The sequence below is a fragment of the Astatotilapia calliptera genome, chromosome 2 (assembly GCF_964374335.1).
Source record: "Astatotilapia calliptera chromosome 2, fAstCal68.1, whole genome shotgun sequence".
Classification (NCBI taxonomy): Eukaryota; Metazoa; Chordata; class Actinopteri; order Cichliformes; family Cichlidae; genus Astatotilapia; species Astatotilapia calliptera.
Genome location: NC_137423.1, coordinates 11,698,661 through 11,717,061, shown reverse-complemented (window position 1 = coordinate 11,717,061; position 18,401 = coordinate 11,698,661). Strand labels below are relative to the sequence as shown.

Sequence of the window (18,401 nt, the reverse complement as noted above, 5' to 3'; positions counted from 1 at the left end):
ATAAGCACGTGTCAAGACTTCTGTCTCCCATTGCTTATGTGATCCTCCTTTTTTATTGCCCCCATAAAATAATAAGGCTTTAATGAAATCATTGTGATACAGAGATTTGGATTCTTGTGCATGCATTGGATAAACAAGAACTGCTCCTCAGTCCAAACTGACTTTATGGTTCATACGTGTCAACTCAGGGAACTCCTGCCGTGACCTCCCCTCTGTGAGCACACACACACACACACACACACACACACACACACACACACACACACACACACACACACACACACACACACACTCTCACACTCTCACACGCAGAAAGAGAGAAACAGAGAGATCATTAATGCAGAGGATTGCAGCAGCTCTTGGATTTCAGAAGAACAGTCACATAAATTTCATTCCAAATTTTTCGCCTTTGCTTCAATGTGTCTTTACATCCTTCCTTGTTCAAATAGTTTATTCACATAGTAAAGAAATAGCTCGGGAACTCAGTAAGTAGGAACAGCGATAGTTTAAAGACATTTTCTAAAATAAAGAGGATTTCATCATCCACAGTTTGTGAAAACTGCAGTTAAAAAAAACAAATCAGTGAATTCACAAATGATGGACTCTTTTCAGAGGTACGCTTCATGTACTGATTAACATACAGTTCAAAGATCTACATTAGGGTGCACACTGGTTATGTGGATTTTGCTATATGAATATGCTCAAGAGTCTGAGCTAAAAACTTGAAATATATATTGTGGAATACACCAGGCACAGACACACGCACACACAGGTATGTACTGCCAACTTCCACATTTATTGAAGCTTTGAGTTTTGAGTTTTGACAGCTGACTCAGTCGTACAGTCTGACAGCTCACGAGCCCAGCTGATCTCTGCTCTGGCCGCCCCTCCCCGTCTCACTATAAAAACAGCGGAGGGAAACCATCATCAGTACATAAACACCATCAGCTGTTCTTACCGGCCTCGCAGCGCCGCCCTGTTGAGCCTTCTGCTGCACTCCTCCCCTGCAGCTGCGCCCGGGGCCACGCCTCCGCCACACACCCCCACCGCCCGTTCGAGGCCGGGGAGCCGTCCGGCCGAGCCAACTCCCCCCCGCGAGCGAGAGAGAAAATCGGCCACCGCCATCTGCGCCCCCGGCCTATGGATCACCTTGAACTTAAAGGGCTGCAACGCCAGATACCACCGGGTGATCCGGGCGTTGGCATCCTTCATGCGGTGGAGCCACTGCAGCGGGGCGTGGTCCGAACAGAGGGTGAATGAGCGTCCCAGGAGGTAATAGCGCAGGGAGCCGACCGCCCACCGGATGGCCAGGCACTCCTTCTCCACGGTGCTGTACCGGCGCTCGCGCTCCGCTAGCTTCCGGCTGATGTACAGGACAGGGCGGTCAGCCCCCCTCACCTGCTGGGACAAAACGGCTCCCAGCCCTCTGCCCGAGGCGTCAGTCTGCAGAACAAAAGGGAGGGAAAAGTTAGGAGTGTGAAGCAGCGGCTCCCCACAGAGAGCCTTTTTCACCTGCACAAACGCCGCCTGGCACGGCCCCGTCCACTGGACCAGATCCGGGGCACCCTTTCGAGTGAGATCGGTCAGGGGGCTGGTTAGCTGCGCAAACCCCGGCACAAAGCGACGATAGTAACCCGCCAACCCCAAGAACCGTCTCACCTCCTTTTTCGTCCTGGGGCGCGGGCAGGATGCGATAGCCGCCGTCTTCTCCACCTGTGGACGCACCTGCCCGCCCCCCAGGTGGTACCCCAGATACTGCACCTCCCTCCGTCCAACCGCGCACTTCTTCGGATTGGCCGTGAGCCCCGCCCCCCTCAGGGACTCCAGGACCGCGGCCACCCGCAGCACATGCTCCGCCCAGGTGTCGCTGTGGATGATCACGTCATCCAGGTAGGCGGCAGCATACGCTGCGTGCGGACGCAGTACCCGGTCCATGAGACGCTGGAAAGTGGCCGGGGCCCCGAACAGGCCGAACGGAAGTGTCACGAACTGGTACAAACCGTACGGAGTGGAGAAGGCCGTTTTCTCCCTGGCCTCGGCAGACAAGGGAATCTGCCAATAGCCCTTGGTTAAGTCCAGTGTCGTGAAAAAGCGGGCCGTGCCTAACCGGTCCAGGAGCTCGTCGACCCGAGGCATGGGGTAGGCATCAAAGCGTGACACTTCGTTCACCCTGCGATAGTCGACACAGAACCGTATAGACCCATCCTTCTTCGCCACCAGAACGATGGGGCTACACCAGGCGCTGTGCGACTCTTCTATTACTCCCATCCTCAGCATTTCCGCCAATTCCCTCTGCACGATTTTTCGCTTGTGCTCCGGGAGCCTGTAGGGCCGTGAACGCACCGTCACGCCAGGCTGCGTCACGAAATGGTGCTCGATGAGGGACGTCCGGCCGGGCAGGGGGGAGAACACGTCCGCAAAACGCTGTTGCAACGCGACAACATCCGCTCTCTGGGCCTGTGTGAGATGGTCATCACAAGGGAGGGAGGCGGGAATGATAGAATTTGGCACCTCAGGCCCCAACTCATCTCTCTCCTTCACCAGGCTCACCAGAGAAGCGGTTTCAGCCTCTCTCCACTGTTTGAGGAGATTGAGGTGATAAATCTGCGTGGCTCCTCCCCTGTCCGACCGAGCGACCTCATAGTCCACGTCCCCGACTCGCCGTGTGACCACAAAGGGTCCTTGCCACTTGGCGAGCAACTTCGAGCTGGAAGTAGGGAGTAACACAAGCACTTTATCTCCCGGTGAGAATTGCCTGAGTCTAGCCCCTCTGTCATACAGGCGTTGCTGACGCTGCTGAGCCTGGAGCAAATTCTCCCGTGACAACCTCCCCAAAGTGTGGAGTTTTGCTCTCAGGTCCAACACGTACTGAATCTCATTTTTGGCGGGGCTCGGACCGTCCTCCCAGCTTTCTTTAATCAGGTCGAGCACCCCACGTGGCCTCCTGCCGAACAGCAGTTCAAAGGGAGAAAATCCCGTGGAGGCCTGGGGCACCTCCCGCACTGCGAATAACAGAGGGTCTAGCCAGTGATCCCAATTGCGTTCATCCTCGTTAATGAACTTCCGAATCATGGACTTTAAAGTCTTATTCAGCCGCTCCACCAGCCCGTCAGTCTGAGGGTGGTAGACGCTGGTCCGAATAGATTTAATGCCCAGTAATTCGTACAGTTCCCGCAGTGTACGAGACATAAACGACGTGCCCTGGTCAGTCAGTATCTCTTTCGGGATTCCGACTCGGGAGATGACCTGAAACAGTGCCTGCGCCACACTCTTTGCAGAGATGGTGCGCAGCGGAACTGCTTCCGGGTACCGCGTTGCGTAATCCACCAGGACTAACACAAAGCGGTAGCCGCGTGCACTCCGGTGAAACGGCCCGATGAGGTCCATGCCGATGCGCTCAAACGGGACCTCAATGAGGGGGAGAGGGCGCAGCGGCGCCTTCGGTATGGCCGGCTGGTTAACAAGTTGGCAGTCCGGGCAGGACGCGCACCAGCGGCGCACATCCGCTCGGATGCCCGGCCAATAAAATCGGGCCGTTATTCGCTCCAGAGTTTTCTCGTAGCCCATATGCCCTGCCATGGGGTTATAGTGGGCCGCCTGGAAAAGCGTTTCCCGGCGGCCCTGCGGCACCAACAACTGGGTGTGTGTTTCCTCGGTCTGAGTGTCACGACTCACTCGATATAACCGGTCGTTTAATAAGACGAAACGCGGGTAGGTCTGCGCGGCCTCAGGGCGCACCACGTGACCATCAATAGCCATCACTTGGTCAAAGGCTGAGCGTAGGGTGCCGTCACGAGACTGCTCCAGTGGGAAATCACCCATGGGGGACACTTCCGGGGCCGGCGGGACGTCCCGTGAGGGACCCGCCGGCTCCTCCCCCCCGGAGTCGGTGTCGGACGACCCCGCGTCACCGCTGAATGCCGCGCACACGCTACACCCCGCTTCCGGTCGTGATCGCACCCCCGCGTACTGCCCCAATAGCTGATGAAACCCCGGCCAATTGGTACCCAGAATCAGGGGGTGCGACAGGCGCGGGCTAACCGCCGCCGTTACTCTATGCATGTTGCCCTTATACTTTAATAACAGCGGCACTATGGGATACCTGTGAACGTCACCATGCACACACCTCACCTCCACCCATTCTGCCTCCAGCAATGCCCCGGGGCGAACCATGCTTTGGTGTACGAGGGTCTGCGTGCAGCCCGTGTCCACCAACGCCTGGCGTATACCCCCTCGAGTCCTTACCGGAATACTGTATGTCCCTCCTGGACCGGGGGAGGGTGCTGGGGCGCCAGCAACGCGGAACACCTGCCCCACTTCCATAAGCGGACAATCCCTCCTCAGGTGCCCCGGCTGCCCGCACTTCCAACACTCCGGCCCCGGCGTCTGTGCTGCTCTCCGTGGCTCGGGGGCGGCTCCACTTGGCTCGGCTCCCCTGGACGGCATCAACGCCGCGAAAGGGTTAGTGGGGCTCAGCGCCGGCAGCCGCTCGGCCTGCCCTGGTGCCGGCACACGGCGCCTCGGGGCCGGCACTGGGGCCTGTTTGTTCGGCCTCCGTCCGGCGTCCCCGGGTTCCCCTGCTCCAGCGGCAAGGTGGTCCTCCGCCAGCGTCACTGCTACCTCCAAGCTGGCGGGCCGGTGGCACCGGACCCATCTCGCCGTCTCCGCTGGCAACCCCTCCGTGAACTGCTCCAGCACCACCTTGTCCACCAGCTTCGTCTCGCCCTCCGATGCCCCCGGTTGCAGCCAGCGCACCGCCGCGTCGCGCAGCTGCCGGGCCCAGGCGAATGGTCGGTCCGTTGTAGCCAGCCGACAGGCCCGGAACCGCCGGCGATGGTCTTCGGCGGTGAGCCCCAGCCTGTCCACCACCGCCCGGCTCACGTCCGGGAAGCTGCTCCTCGACGCCGGAGGCAGACTCAGGGCCGCTGTTTGTGCCTCCCCAGACAGCAGGGGGAGCAGCCGCGGAGCCCACTCCTCCCGCGGCCATTGGCAAGCCTCCGCCGTGGCACGGAAGGTCTCCAAAAAAATTTGTGGGTCGTCCCCGTCCCCCATCCGGGGCACCGCCACCGACAGTGGCGAGGGCTTCGGCGTGGCAGCGGCCCCGACCAGCCGTTCCAGAATTTGCGTCTGTCGGTCCGTCTGCTCCTGCAGCGCGGCCAGGTGGGCACGCTGGTCGGCCGCCTGATCCCGGCTCATCGTCGCCATCTCCGCTAGCATCTGCGCCAAGAATTGCAGAGGCTGGGCGGGTGGCGCGGCCTGTGGGTCGGACATTCCCCCACCGGCACTTTCCTGGGTTTCGGCACCACTTGTGGAATACACCAGGCACAGACACACGCACACACAGGTATGTACTGCCAACTTCCACATTTATTGAAGCTTTGAGTTTTGAGTTTTGACAGCTGACTCAGTCGTACAGTCTGACAGCTCACGAGCCCAGCTGATCTCTGCTCTGGCCGCCCCTCCCCGTCTCACTATAAAAACAGCGGAGGGAAACCATCATCAGTACATAAACACCATCAGCTGTTCTTACCGGCCTCGCAGCGCCGCCCTGTTGAGCCTTCTGCTGCACTCCTCCCCTGCAGCTGCGCCCGGGGCCACGCCTCCGCCACATATATGTATATTTAAAATCAGTAACATAGATAAAAAGTTTTTGGATAACAAACGATTTTAAACACTGTTTGAATAATCAAAGAGATATTTATAAAGCGCAGGCTACAACAGACATGCTTACCGGGAGCAGAGAAACACGCTGTAGTGTCTCTTTTGCATAAGCCACACCAGAAACGATCTGTGCAGATAGCAAAGTCTGCGCTGTGGGAGTGTCTGGACCCTCCACGCCAGGATCTGCCGCACAACCTCGCACTGGTCCCCACGGGAACAGCAAACTTGTAAGCCATAGTTCAGCTCTCGAAAAATATGCTCGAGTTGTTCTTGTGTCCGACAAAAATGAGTTCTAATATGTTTTATTTTTCATGTTACTGCGTTGAAGTTAGCACAATTTAAATTCAAAAAATGATTAGTCTCTTAAATGAATGGCATCTTGACGGGGACTCGGTGAATGGCTTAAAAAACTAATACATTGTTTTACATCTTGTGCACTTGGATACACTTCAATGAAACTCGAAAAGTGGGACACACAATATGGAAATGATGACTTGGCATTTGTTAGGGAGGAGTGTAAGTATAGAGAGGAGGAATTCCTACTTCCCATTCGTGTACTCTGCAATGTTCATTGTGTCGAAACTGTCCTTGTAACATGTTTACTTTTTTCAAAATAAATAGCTGTTAAAAAAACATCAAAGTTGAGGTAAGTGGTTACAACAGTATCGTGTTTTTTTTTTTTTTATTAGGGTCAAATTTCTCTTTGGGTAAAAATTAAGCCAACATTAGAGTGTCAAAGGTCGGTTCTAAAAAACAAGTCAGTCCCTGAAGCTTATTTGTGCCACAGATGCTAATTCAGTGACTGTGGGAATGTGTAAGGAATGTTTTGGGACCTGTCTGATCTTAAAAAAAAAACTAACTTTGTTGTTACATTACAGCAATATTGAGGAAACATTTAACGGTTGATCATGGAGCAGGATGAAGGTCAAAGGGAAAGTCCCTGCCACGCTTCTGGTTATGCTTCCATCCTGCGTAGTCATCCAGCCGGTCCATGCTATATCGCCCCTCCCGACCCGGATTGGTATAACATTTTTTAGAAAAGTTTGATCAATTTGCTCACTCTCTCCCTCTCTCACTCTTACAAAAATAATAAATTCACTGGTTTTTTCTCAAACGTTTATGGTACCCCGACGGAGGAAGCATTGACCGGGACTGTCGTCTGACTCCTTCTTGATGTGCGTAAAACAAGGCCATTTTCTTTTAGGGTTTTTGTTTTTCTGTCTATTGAGAAAACCCGTTGTAAAAGTAGCTCAAAGAAATGAAGAAAAACTCTTTACTTTGGTCTGAGAAAGAGTGGCTGCACAAAACCAAAATACCTCATCGGGGTGTTTTAATTGTTTAAGTAGGACCGAGTTCTGAATATGTGCGCGGTGCTCTTTTCACTAAGGGATATTATTTTTTTTAACACACACAAGGATGTAGCTTGCCTCCACCAAGCGCTATATAAATGCAATCCGTTACTAGTCGGATAATCTTAAAGGTTTTTATTTTATTGCGCCTGTAATAAGATTAACGTAAGAAAGCAAAATAAAGTCGCTATTGAAAAAAGAAATAGCTCTTTACTGAGAAAAAGGATATCAAGATCATTGTCATAATACTGAAGCATTTAAACAGAATTCAAACTATGAGTCTGTCTGTGAAAAACTACCTGCCGCTCTGTCTCTCTATGACTCATCAGAAATCTGCTGCGTTACCCCCCTGAACTCTCCATGCCCCAAGAACCATAGCCCTCCCTCTCTGATCAGAATTATCCCCCCAGGAACCACCCCTCCTTTTTTTCCCACCGGATGCGATTAGTCACACATATGGAATCGATTAGACACTTCCGGAGTACCCCCCTCCCCTCACCGGATGCAATTCGTCGTGCTTATGGATCATATTACACACATCTGGAATCAATTAGTCACTTCCGGAGTACTTCCGGTAGGGTCAAAAGGTCAAGGCTGGGGTCATCAACAGAGATGGGCAGTAACGCGTTATTTGTAACGCGTTACTGTAACCTGATTACTTTTTTCAGGTAACGAGTAAAGTAAGGGATTACTATTGCAAAAACGGTAATTAGATTACCGTTACTTTCCCGTAGGAACGCTGCGTTACTGTGTTACTAAAACCGTGATTTTTTTGCCAGAATGTCTCATGACAGTGACGTAAGCAAGTGCAATGGTCGTGACAAAAGCTGTGTGCAGATCAACAATGGATCATATATCAAATGCAGGAGAGAGTATGAGCGTGCAGCGTTTAAAGCGTGGAAGTACTGACCTTATTTTGAGTTTAAGTCCATAAAAAGTGACAAAAACATTAGCGTCCGTTGTGCGTGGGAAGAAAACTTCTCTTTACAGCGAAAAAAACCCCTAAACTTCCAGGCAAGCACCAAGTGCACTTAGAAACTCGCAGATTCTTCCACTGACCGCTGCGGCACACCTGCACCAGGGCAAACCTCCGCCTACCCTACTCCTGCTTTACAGGTGAAAATAGAGCAACAGGACCGCTAGTCTTTGATGTTATTTATTTTCTGCTGTGTTTTACTTGCATATATTTGAAAGAGTGAGTGTAAACACAAAAAAAATAAATATTTTATGTGCTGGAATGTGCAGAAAATAAGTTAAAATGTTAAGCAAATTTCTTCCAGTCAGTGAATGTTGCATATAATTAAATTTTTGCTTGATGCATAAAGTTAAAAGATTAAAACTAATAAAACAAGTTTTAAAAAGGGACTTTTCCATTTGATTACATTTTGTATGATGGATTATGTAGAAAAAGTAGAATTGGGCTGAGAGATCTATCGCTTTATCACCTATTCAGGTTGTAAATCATGTTTTTAAAAAGTAACTAAGTAATTAATTACTTTTGAAAATAAGTAATCAGTAAAGTAACTGGATTACTTTTTGGGGGAAGTAATCAGTAATTAGTTACTGATTACTTTTTTCAAGTAACTTGACCAACACTGGTCATCAATCAAACTCGCATTCTTCAGTGACACAAGGTGTATGGTAGTGTTTTTTTCTGCTCATTAACACTTGCCCTCTCTAAATCAGCAAAAACTACTTTTTCCACATTTTAACACATCTCTTTCCATCATTCATCCCACGCACATCAGCCAGCCTGACTCTTTTCTTTGTTGACATTTCCCTTTCTCTCACAAAAAATACTCCATGCATTCAATTCCAAACCTTTTTGACCATAGAATTAAAAATTGGGTTTTCACCCGGATCACCTCTAGGGACGCCCCCTGCGGCTCCACTAGCCATTATGCTGGGCCCAGCTTCCATTGTACGAACAAAAAGTGCCTTTTTTCACTGGTGCAAACGTGCTAAAGACCATACACTAGAACGCCCAACTATTTCAGCAGCAAGGAAGTGAGGATTTTCCGGTCAGTCTGGTTGAAAACCCTCCCCAAATCAAAAACAGCTCACCGTTTGCAGATTCTTTGCAGTTAAAGGTTCTTGGGTTTCCGCGGTTCCCAGTTTCTTTTCTTTCAAACACAGTGCTGTGCCGTAGTTTGGCTGGTGTGATCAGCCCCCGTGGACCCGTCACACAGCGAAGCTTCATGAGTGGGACCCTGTTCGCAGCGCCATATTGTCACGGAAGTTTTTAAAAATAACCTGCAAACACTTTGTGGGCATCATTTTAAGTGTGTTTAATCAACACATTGCAATGTGGAGAGAAACACTCTAGCCAAACGCCCAAGTGGTCTCTGAGGAGGGCCACTGCCCTGATCCTTTTATATCTTGACCAAACTCACAGACAATGAAATTTCCTCAACACATCACATGAGTCTGTACCTTCAGCTCAACTCATCCCAGAAACCTTTTCTTCAGAGTGAGAGAGAAAGAATTATGACCTTGTTTTCCGCTTAGGCATCACCTAGAGCAGGGGTGTCAAACTCAAATACACAGTGGGCCAAAATTCAAAACTGGAACAAAGTCGCAGGCTAACATTAATATTTATTGAAAAAAAAATCTTCCTCCAGATATAAGAATGAATCTTTTCTTATGGACTCAAATAAGTTTTGCTGGAAAACTGAATATGGAACAAGCAAAGCTTAATACAAAACAATATATATATTAGCTGTATAATACCAGTAGGCCAGCTCTAATAGTAATTTGGTATGGCTTCGCGGGCCAAATATAATTAGGCTGCGGGCCAAATTTGGCCCGCGTGCCAGAGTTTGACACCTATGACCTAGAGATTTACATCCCTGATAAACAGAAGGAGCCTCATTATATGCTTAACATGTCCCATGAACTTACAATGGCCCCACAGTGTGTGTGCATATGTGTGATACCATCCTCCATGCACACAACTGGTGACAATGTAATTTTACAATTACTAAAGCAATATGATTTAAATATGTGATCAATACATCTGTAAATAAATTTCCACCACATCTGAAACAGTTAGACCTTCATTTCTTCCTGTGAATCATCACAGTTTTATCAAATCAAATCAAATCAAATCACTTTTATTGTCACATCACATGTGCAGGTACATTGGTACAGCACATGTGAGTGAACAGACATATTATGTGCAGGTCTGTCTCAGGTTTCCAGATGGTCGCCAGGAGTTTGAGCCACTCTCCATCAGCCCAGATACCGTCAGACTCCAGCTTCAGTCCCAGCTTCTCTCCATCCTGACTGCTGCAGAGTTCCTCCTGCTCCTTTTTTAGGCTACATCCACATGTTCGTATTTTTGAAAACGGAGACTTTCCTTTTTCATTTTGAAAAAAATATCTGTCCACATGTACCGTATTTTCACGACCATAAGGCGCACTTAAAAGTCTTAGATTTTCTTCAAAAAGTACGGCGCGCCCTATAGCGCAGTGCGCCCTGTGTGTTGTAAGGAGGACGTAGTAGAGAACACCATGAGAACGCTAAAGGGTGAAGTGTGGGCACAACCCTGAAAATGGCAAAGAGACATGCTTATGAAGCACAGTTTAAACTGAAGGCCATCAGCTACGCGGAGGAACATGGAAATCGAGCAGCGGCGAGACAATTTAAGATTAACGAATCGATGGTTCGCAAATGGAGGAAGCTAGAAAATAAGCTCTGGCAGGTCAAGAAAACGCAGCTGAGTTTCCGCGGACATAAGGCGAGGTGGCCCGAGTTGGAGGAAAGTTGGATCATCGAGCAAAGAACGAGCGGGAGAAGCGTTTCGACGGTCACCATTCGGCTAAAAGCAGTTTCACGTTCACTTTTTATGAAACCAGGACTACGGTAGCGCAGCAACTTCCAGCGGATTATAAGGAAAAGCTGGCCATCTTCCGCTCCTACTGCAGCAAACACATCGGCGACAAAAACATCCAGCCCAGCCACATCACAAACATGGACGAGGTCCCGCTCACTTTTGACATCCCGGTGAGTCACACTGTGGAGAAGAAGGGGACCAGCACGCTAGCGATACGCACAACGGGGCACGAAAAGTCTTCTTTTACTGTTGTGCTTGGCTGCCATGCTAATGGACAGAAACTGCCGCCTATGGTGATTTTTAAGCGAAAGACTTTGCCTAAAGAGAAGTTTCCAGCAGGAATCATCATTAAGGCAAATGAAAAGGGCTGGATGGATGAGGAAATGATGAAAGAGTGGCTGAGGGAGGTGTATGTAAGGAGACCAGGTGGTTTTTTCCACGCATCACCATCGCTCTTAATCTGTGACTCTATGCGTGCCCATCTCACAGCCGATGTGAAAAAACTAGTGAAACAAATGAACTGTGAGCTTGCTGTCATTCCGGGAGGCCTGACAAAGGAACTCCAACCGCTGGGCATCGGTGTGAACTGCCCGTTCAAAGTAAGGCTGCGAGCGGCCTGGGAGCGATGGATGACCGATGGAGACCACAGTTTCACCAAGAGTGGAAGGCAGCCCCGGGCGAGTTACGCCACAATTTGCGAATGGATTGTAGATGCTTGGGCTAACATGTCTGCTGGCACTGTTGTTCGAGCTTTCGCAAAAGCCGGCATCATTTCCGAGGAGCCGCACGGCACGGAAAGTGACTCTGACAGTGAAGAAAGTGAACCTGGCATGTTTGATGGAGATTTAGCGCAGCTGTTCAATTCAGACACAGAGGATGAGGACTTCGATGGGTTTGATTGATGATAAAAATGTGAGTACCAAACTTCGTTTTGCTCCTGCTTTATTTTTAAATACGCACACTTGTATGCTTGTGTGTTGTTGATGATGACGATTACTGGTAATAAAAATGTGAGTAAGGTACCGAACTCAGGTTTGCTCCCGCTTTATTTTTAAATACGCATACGGTACTTGTATGCGCCCTATGATCCAGTGCGCCTTATGTGTGTGTTAAATACAGTAATGGCATACATAACTGAGACTGCGCCTTTTAGTACAGTGCGTCTTATGGTCGTGAAAATACGGTAAACGCCAAAAACACAGTCAAACGCTGTCAAGAACACGCCAAATCCTAACCGTGTAGAGATGTTGGCCAATCAGAAGTCTAGAAGCCTGGGAGGGAAAGAGTGAGCGGGGTTTTATGCAAACCTTAAGTACTTCTGACAAGTTTTCCTTTTTCTTTTCTTTTCTGTTTTTCTGCGAAGGCAGCTAATTTTGTGCTACTTTTTAAGTGCCTTCATCATTTCAAATGTAAATAATTAATTTATTCAAAACCGATGATGACGTTGGCGTCGGGAGTTGTGAGAGTGTCTGTGTTGAATGTAGAAGTTCACTCTGACGCCTCTGTCTTTCTAAATGGAGGGACAGTAACTGTATTTTGTCTACATCTGCCATTGCAGAAATTTATCTCACGTAAACAATAACGTGGCGCACAGCGTGACGTCAGAAATGGTGCACACCTTTGACGTTGCGTGATTAAATCTCCGTTTTCCTCGTCTACATGTAAATGCAAAAACAAAGTATTTGAAAATCTCCACCCTGGCAGGAGTTTTTAAACATCTCAGTTTTCAGTGATCGAAAACGCTGTTTACGTGTGGACGAAAGGCCCAAACACAGAGAAAAATCTTTTGTTTCTTTTGTAGCCTAATGCATGTTTGTAAGTTACACTAAATTTTGCTGGTCTATTCCCTACATTCAGGTTGAGGGGTCATGGGATGATGACGAAACAATATAGAAAATGTATAAATGTGTAACATTACTAACTGTTAGTGCTCTCCTACCTGTAAGCACATGGAGTTTTTTGACCTGTAACTAAATAAATACGCTGCAGGTTGGACACTTATTTGCTGGACGTGTACCAGTTGTTGGATTTGGATTTGTGTCCAAATCCAGCACAACATTTTTGAACCAGGATTAAAATAAAGGTACCACTATGTCTGTTAATTTATTTGGAGAGCATAAAGCTAGAGAATTGCCAGCAGTTATAAGCAGAGTACCAGAGCTTCCTGGTTCACTCTTACAGCAGAATTTCACTGACCTTATTAATCACCATTAATAAGCGCCACATATTTCTGGCACGCACATTGTTGCAGAATTGGAACGCATTTACATTGTGATTTTGCATTTTATGTAAGAACATTAGCAGTGCAATGAAATAACTGTTTGTTCAGAAATGTTCATATTCAGAAACACAAGTTCGGAATAGGGCAGCATGGTGGCACGGTGGTTAGCACTGTTGCCGCACAGCAAGAAGGTCCTGAGTTCAATTCCACCATCAGGCCGGGGTCTTTCTGTGTGGAGTTTGCATGTTCTCCCCGTGTTTGCGTGGGTTCCCTCCGGGTACTCCGGCTTCCTCCCACCGTCCAAAGACATGCAGCTTGTGGGGATAGGTTAATCGGATAATCAAAATTGTCACTAGGTGTGAATGTGCGAGTGAATGTGAGTGCGAATGGTTGTCTGTCCCTGTGTGTTGGCCCTGCGACAGACTGGCGACCTGTCCAGGGTGTACCCCGCCTCTCGCCCTATGACAGCTGGGATAGGCTCCAGCGCCCCCGCGACCCTGAAAAGGATAAGCGGAAGCGAATGGATGGATGGAAGTTAGGAATAATTGTAGCATCACTTCCTGTCTGGCTTGTTTGGTGCGCACAACCTGTATTTTTTATCATGTGTATCAATGTATCAGTGGCACAGGCACACTGATACACACAGGCCTGATTACTGCCACACCTGTTCTCAATCAAGAAATCTCTTGAACAGGACCTGCCTGACAAAGCAGAGTAGACCAAAAGATCCTCAAAAGAAATTCAGGAACAAATGACGGTGAGGGGTGATAGGGTAGGGCTAGGTTTCACAATGAGCTCAAAACCTTGGCTGATTGTGACCTACACCTGTTTTCACACCTTGGCTCGTGTGATTATGTAAAGGATCATTAGGGGGTCCATGACCCTCTTGGGGGACACTCCCATAGGGCTTAAATCTGTGACTCTTCACCAATTGCTCTTAGAACTGAAGATGCTTCTCTAATGAAACGTCTTCAACTTAAAGAATTCCAATTCTGCTTTTATTCCAAGCTCCTTAGACCACAATAACCTGGATGTTTGAGAACCTTCACAGACATCAACTTAATATCAGTTGGAAAACGAGCAACAACAGTTTAACACAAAAAAAATCACTGAGCTCACAGCTTAATTAGTTTTCAGACTTCAGTGTCTTTTTTGACTTAGACAATGTAGACTCAGTGTTAAATTTAACAGAAAAGAAATGCATTCATGCCGCTTATTGAAGTTGGACCTTTATTTCTTCCTGTGAATCAAAACAGTTTTGCAGACCTATTCTGTGCAGCTTTATCTCGGGTTTCCAGAAGGTCGCCAGCGGTCTGAGCCACTCCTCATCAATTCTGATGGCGCCTGCCTCCTGCTTCAGTTCCAGCTGCTCTCCATCTTGACTACTACAGAGTTCCTCTTGTTCCTGTTTCATCTGTGGAGGTTCTGGGTCCTCCTGGTCTGCACTGGAGCTCCTCTCCTGTTTACAGACCTGCTGGTCTGTCAGAGCCTCCTCTTTCCCACAGACAAGCTGTTGAAGGTCTGAAGAGAGAAACGGAGAAAAAAATAATAATGAACCCCTCCCAAAACAAATAAAAACGAAACACATTTAAATATATATAAAAAAAACACCCAGCACGCCCCTGCGGGTGGTTTATCCTTCAAGCTCGGGTCCTCTACCAGAGGCCTGGGAGCTTGAGGGTCCTGCACAGTATCTTAGCTATTCCCAGGACTGCGCTCTTCTGGACAGAGATCTCCGATGTTATTCCCGGGATCTGCTGGAGCCACTCGCCTAGCTTGGGAGTCACCGCACCTAGTGCTCTGATTACCACGGGGACCACCGTTACCTTCACCCTCCGCATCCTCTCGAGCTCTTCTCTGAGCCCTTGGTATTTCTCCAGCTTCTCGTGTTCCTTCTTCCTGATATTGCTGTCATTCGGAACCGCTACATCGATCACTACGGCCGTCTTCTTCTGTTTGTCTACCACCACTATGTCCGGTTGGTTAGCCACCACCATTTTGTCCGTCTGTATCTGGAAGTCCCACAGGATCTTAGCTCGGTCATTCTCCACCACCCTTGGGGGCATCTCCCATTTTGACCTCGGGACTTCCAAATTATACTCGGCACAGATGTTCCTGTACACTATGCCGGCCACTTGGTTATGGCGTTCCATGTATGCCTTGCCTGCTAGCATCTTGCACCCTGCTGTTATGTGCTGGATTGTCTCTGGGGCATCTTTACACAGCCTGCACCTGGGGTCTTGCCTGGTGTGATAGACCCCAGGCTCTATGGATCTTGTGCTCAGAGCTTGTTCTTGTGCTGCCATGATTAGTGCTTCTGTGCTGTCTTTCAGTCCAGCTTTGTCCAGCCACTGGTAGGATTTCTGGATATCAGCCACCTCCTCTATCTGCCGGTAGCAGTCCCTTCTTTCGAATGTTGGGACTGCTCTCACAGCTAGAGATTGACGAGGTACAACACAAATGCTACGGCAAGGAGGAGTCAGGACGCCAGGTCAGAGGGGAGATATCATCACACCCACCCGAGATTGGGTACATAGCCCCAAGTGCAATAGGAGAAGGATCGTTGAGTGCGAGAGGAACTGACCTGAAAAATAGGATCATGGCCAAGCTTGAAACCTGGATCCCGGGTGGCAATGCTCAGTGGCTAGTGGATCTGAGGGCAGACCACAGCGACCTCCCTGAACAGGGTCCAGTAACCATCACAGTGGCAGATATCCAAGAAAGGGTCTCCAGTATGAAGAGTTGGACAGCACCAGGGCCCGACATGGTTCACGCCTACTGGCTAAAGAAGCTGACTGCACTCCACGAGCGTCTGGCAGCACAAATGAACCAGCTGCTAGTTAACGAGAGACACCCGGAATGGCTAACCGAAGGTCGAACGATCCTGATCCCCAAGGACCCCAAGAAGGGACCGGTCCCCTCCAACTACCAACCAATAACCTGCCTCAGTACTACATGGAAGCTCCTGTCAGGCATCATATCGAATAAGATGAACAGGCACATGGGTCAATATATGAGCGGGACACAGAAAGGGATTGGCAAGAATACCAGAGGCGCAAAACATCAGCTACTGGTAGACAGAACAGTCAGCCGAGACTGCAAGACCAGACTGACCAACCTGTGCACTGCCTGGATTGATTACAAGAAGGCCTATGACTCAATGCCCCACAGCTGGATACTGGAATGCTTAGAATTGTACAAGATCAATGGGACCCTAAGAGCCTTCATCAGGAACTCAATGGGGATGTGGCGTACAACACTAGAGGCCAACTCCAAGCCCATAGCACAAGTCACCATCAAGTGCGGGATCTACCAAGGAGATGCTCTGTCCCCACTGCTGTTCTGCATAGGCCTGAACCCCCTCAGTGAGATCATTAACAAGACTGGCTACGGATACCGACTACGGAATGGAGCAGTTGTCAGCCACCTCCTGTACATGGATGACATCAAGCTGTATGCCAAGAGTGAACGAGACATCGATTCACTGATCCACACTACCAGGCTATACAGCAATGACATTGGAATGTCATTCGGACTGGAGAAGTGTAGTCGGATGGTAACAAAGAGAGGGAAGAAAGTCAGAACTGAGGGGATTGAACTACCAGAAGGCAACATTGCAGACATAGAGGACAGTTACAAGTACCTGGGGATCGCGCAGGCGAATGGGAACTATGAAGAGGCCGCTAGAAAAGCTGCAACCACCAAGTACCGGCAGAGGGTCAGGCAAGTCCTGAGGAGTCAGCTGAACGGTAAGAACAAGATCCGGGCCATCAACACGTACGCCCTGCCCGTGATCAGGTACCCTGCTGGGGTAATAGGCTGGCCAAAGGAGGAGATAGAAGCCACTGACATAAAGACAAGAAAGCTCCTTACAATGCATGGAGGGTTTCACCCCAAGTCCAGCACCCTGAGGCTGTACGCTAAGCGGAAGGAAGGGGGCCGGGGACTGGTGAGTGTCAGCACCACAGTCCAGGATGAGACAACAAACATCCAAGAATACATTGGGAAGATGGCCCCAACTGACCGAGTGCTCAATACTTCAGGCAGCAGAAACCCAAGAAATAGGAGGGAGACGAGGAACCATCATGGAAGGACAGGCCCCTGCACGGTATGTACCACCGGCAGATAGAGGAGGTGGCTGATATCCAGAAATCCTACAAGTGGCTGGACAAAGCTGGACTGAAAGACAGCACAGAGGCACTAATCATGGCAGCACAAGAACAAGCTCTGAGCACAAGATCCATAGAGCCTGGGGTCTATCACACCAGGCAAGATCCCAGGTGCAGGCTGTGTAAAGATGCCCCAGAGACAATCCAGCACATAACAGCAGGGTGCAAGATGCTAGCAGGCAAGGCATACATGGAACGCCATAGCCAAGTGGCCGGCATAGTGTACAGGAACATCTGTGCCGAGTATAATCTGGAAGTCCCGAGGTCAAAATGGGAGATGCCCCCAAGGGTGGTGGAGAATGACTGAGCTAAGATCCTGTGGGACTTCCAGATACAGACGGACAAAATGGTGGTGGCTAACCAACCGGACATAGTGGTGGTAGACAAACAGAAGAAGACGGCCGTAGTGATCGATGTAGCGGTTCCGAATGACAGCAATATCAGGAAGAAGGAACACGAGAAGCTGGAGAAATACCAAGGGCTCAGAGAAGAGCTCGAGAGGATGTGGAGGGTGAAGGTAACGGTGGTCCCCGTGGTAATCGGAGCACTAGGTGCGGTGACTCCCAAGCTAGGCGAGTCGCTCCAGCAGATCCCGGGAATAACATCGGAGATCTCTGTCCAGAAGAGCGCAGTCCTGGGAACAGCTAAGATACTGCGCAGGACCCTCAAGCTCCCAGGCCTCTGGTAGAGGACCCGAGCTTGAAGGATAAACCGCCCGCAGGGGCGTGCTGGGTGTTTTATAAGCTTAGCTTCAGTGGTAATTCTCATAGGTGCTGCTTCACATTCAGCTGTTCACTACTCCAGTGTGAGCTGGAGGCCACCACCTGATGAAGCCAACAGAATCACATCATCTGCAAAAAGCTGAGATGAAACCACCAAAGTGGAAGCCTCATTTTAGCTTGTTTTTTGATGCTCTGGGAGCAGACACCATCACTAAGCGGGTGAGATTTTGGGGTGATGGAGAGAGGAGAGAAGATGCAGATAGGTGTTTAAGGCAGCAACTCTGCCTCCTGATCTCAACTCTGGATAGTCACATTTTGGCCAGATTTCTATGACAGCTGTTCCATCTAAAGTGGGACAGATGGCTTCTCTCCTTCTGGTTCCTTGGTGTCCTCATCTCTGCTGACATCTCCTGGACAGAGAACATCTCAGTTGTCGTAAAAGAT

The 18,401-nt window shown here is 49.4% G+C and overlaps 1 protein-coding gene across 1 annotated transcript; it reads right to left on the bottom strand.

Annotated features, from left to right (window-relative positions):
• Nucleotides 1-730: 730 nt before the first annotated feature.
• On the bottom strand, nucleotides 731-5,462 carry LOC113015842 (uncharacterized). The gene is made up of 2 exons (XM_080305466.1): nucleotides 4,246-5,462; nucleotides 731-899 (listed from the first exon to the last, which is right to left on the bottom strand). The coding sequence occupies exons 1-2, from the start codon at nucleotides 5,365-5,367 to the stop codon at nucleotides 897-899; spliced, it is 1,125 nt and encodes a 374-aa protein (XP_080161592.1). The 5' UTR covers nucleotides 5,368-5,462; the 3' UTR covers nucleotides 731-896.
• Between the last annotated feature and the right edge of the window lie 12,939 nt (nucleotides 5,463-18,401).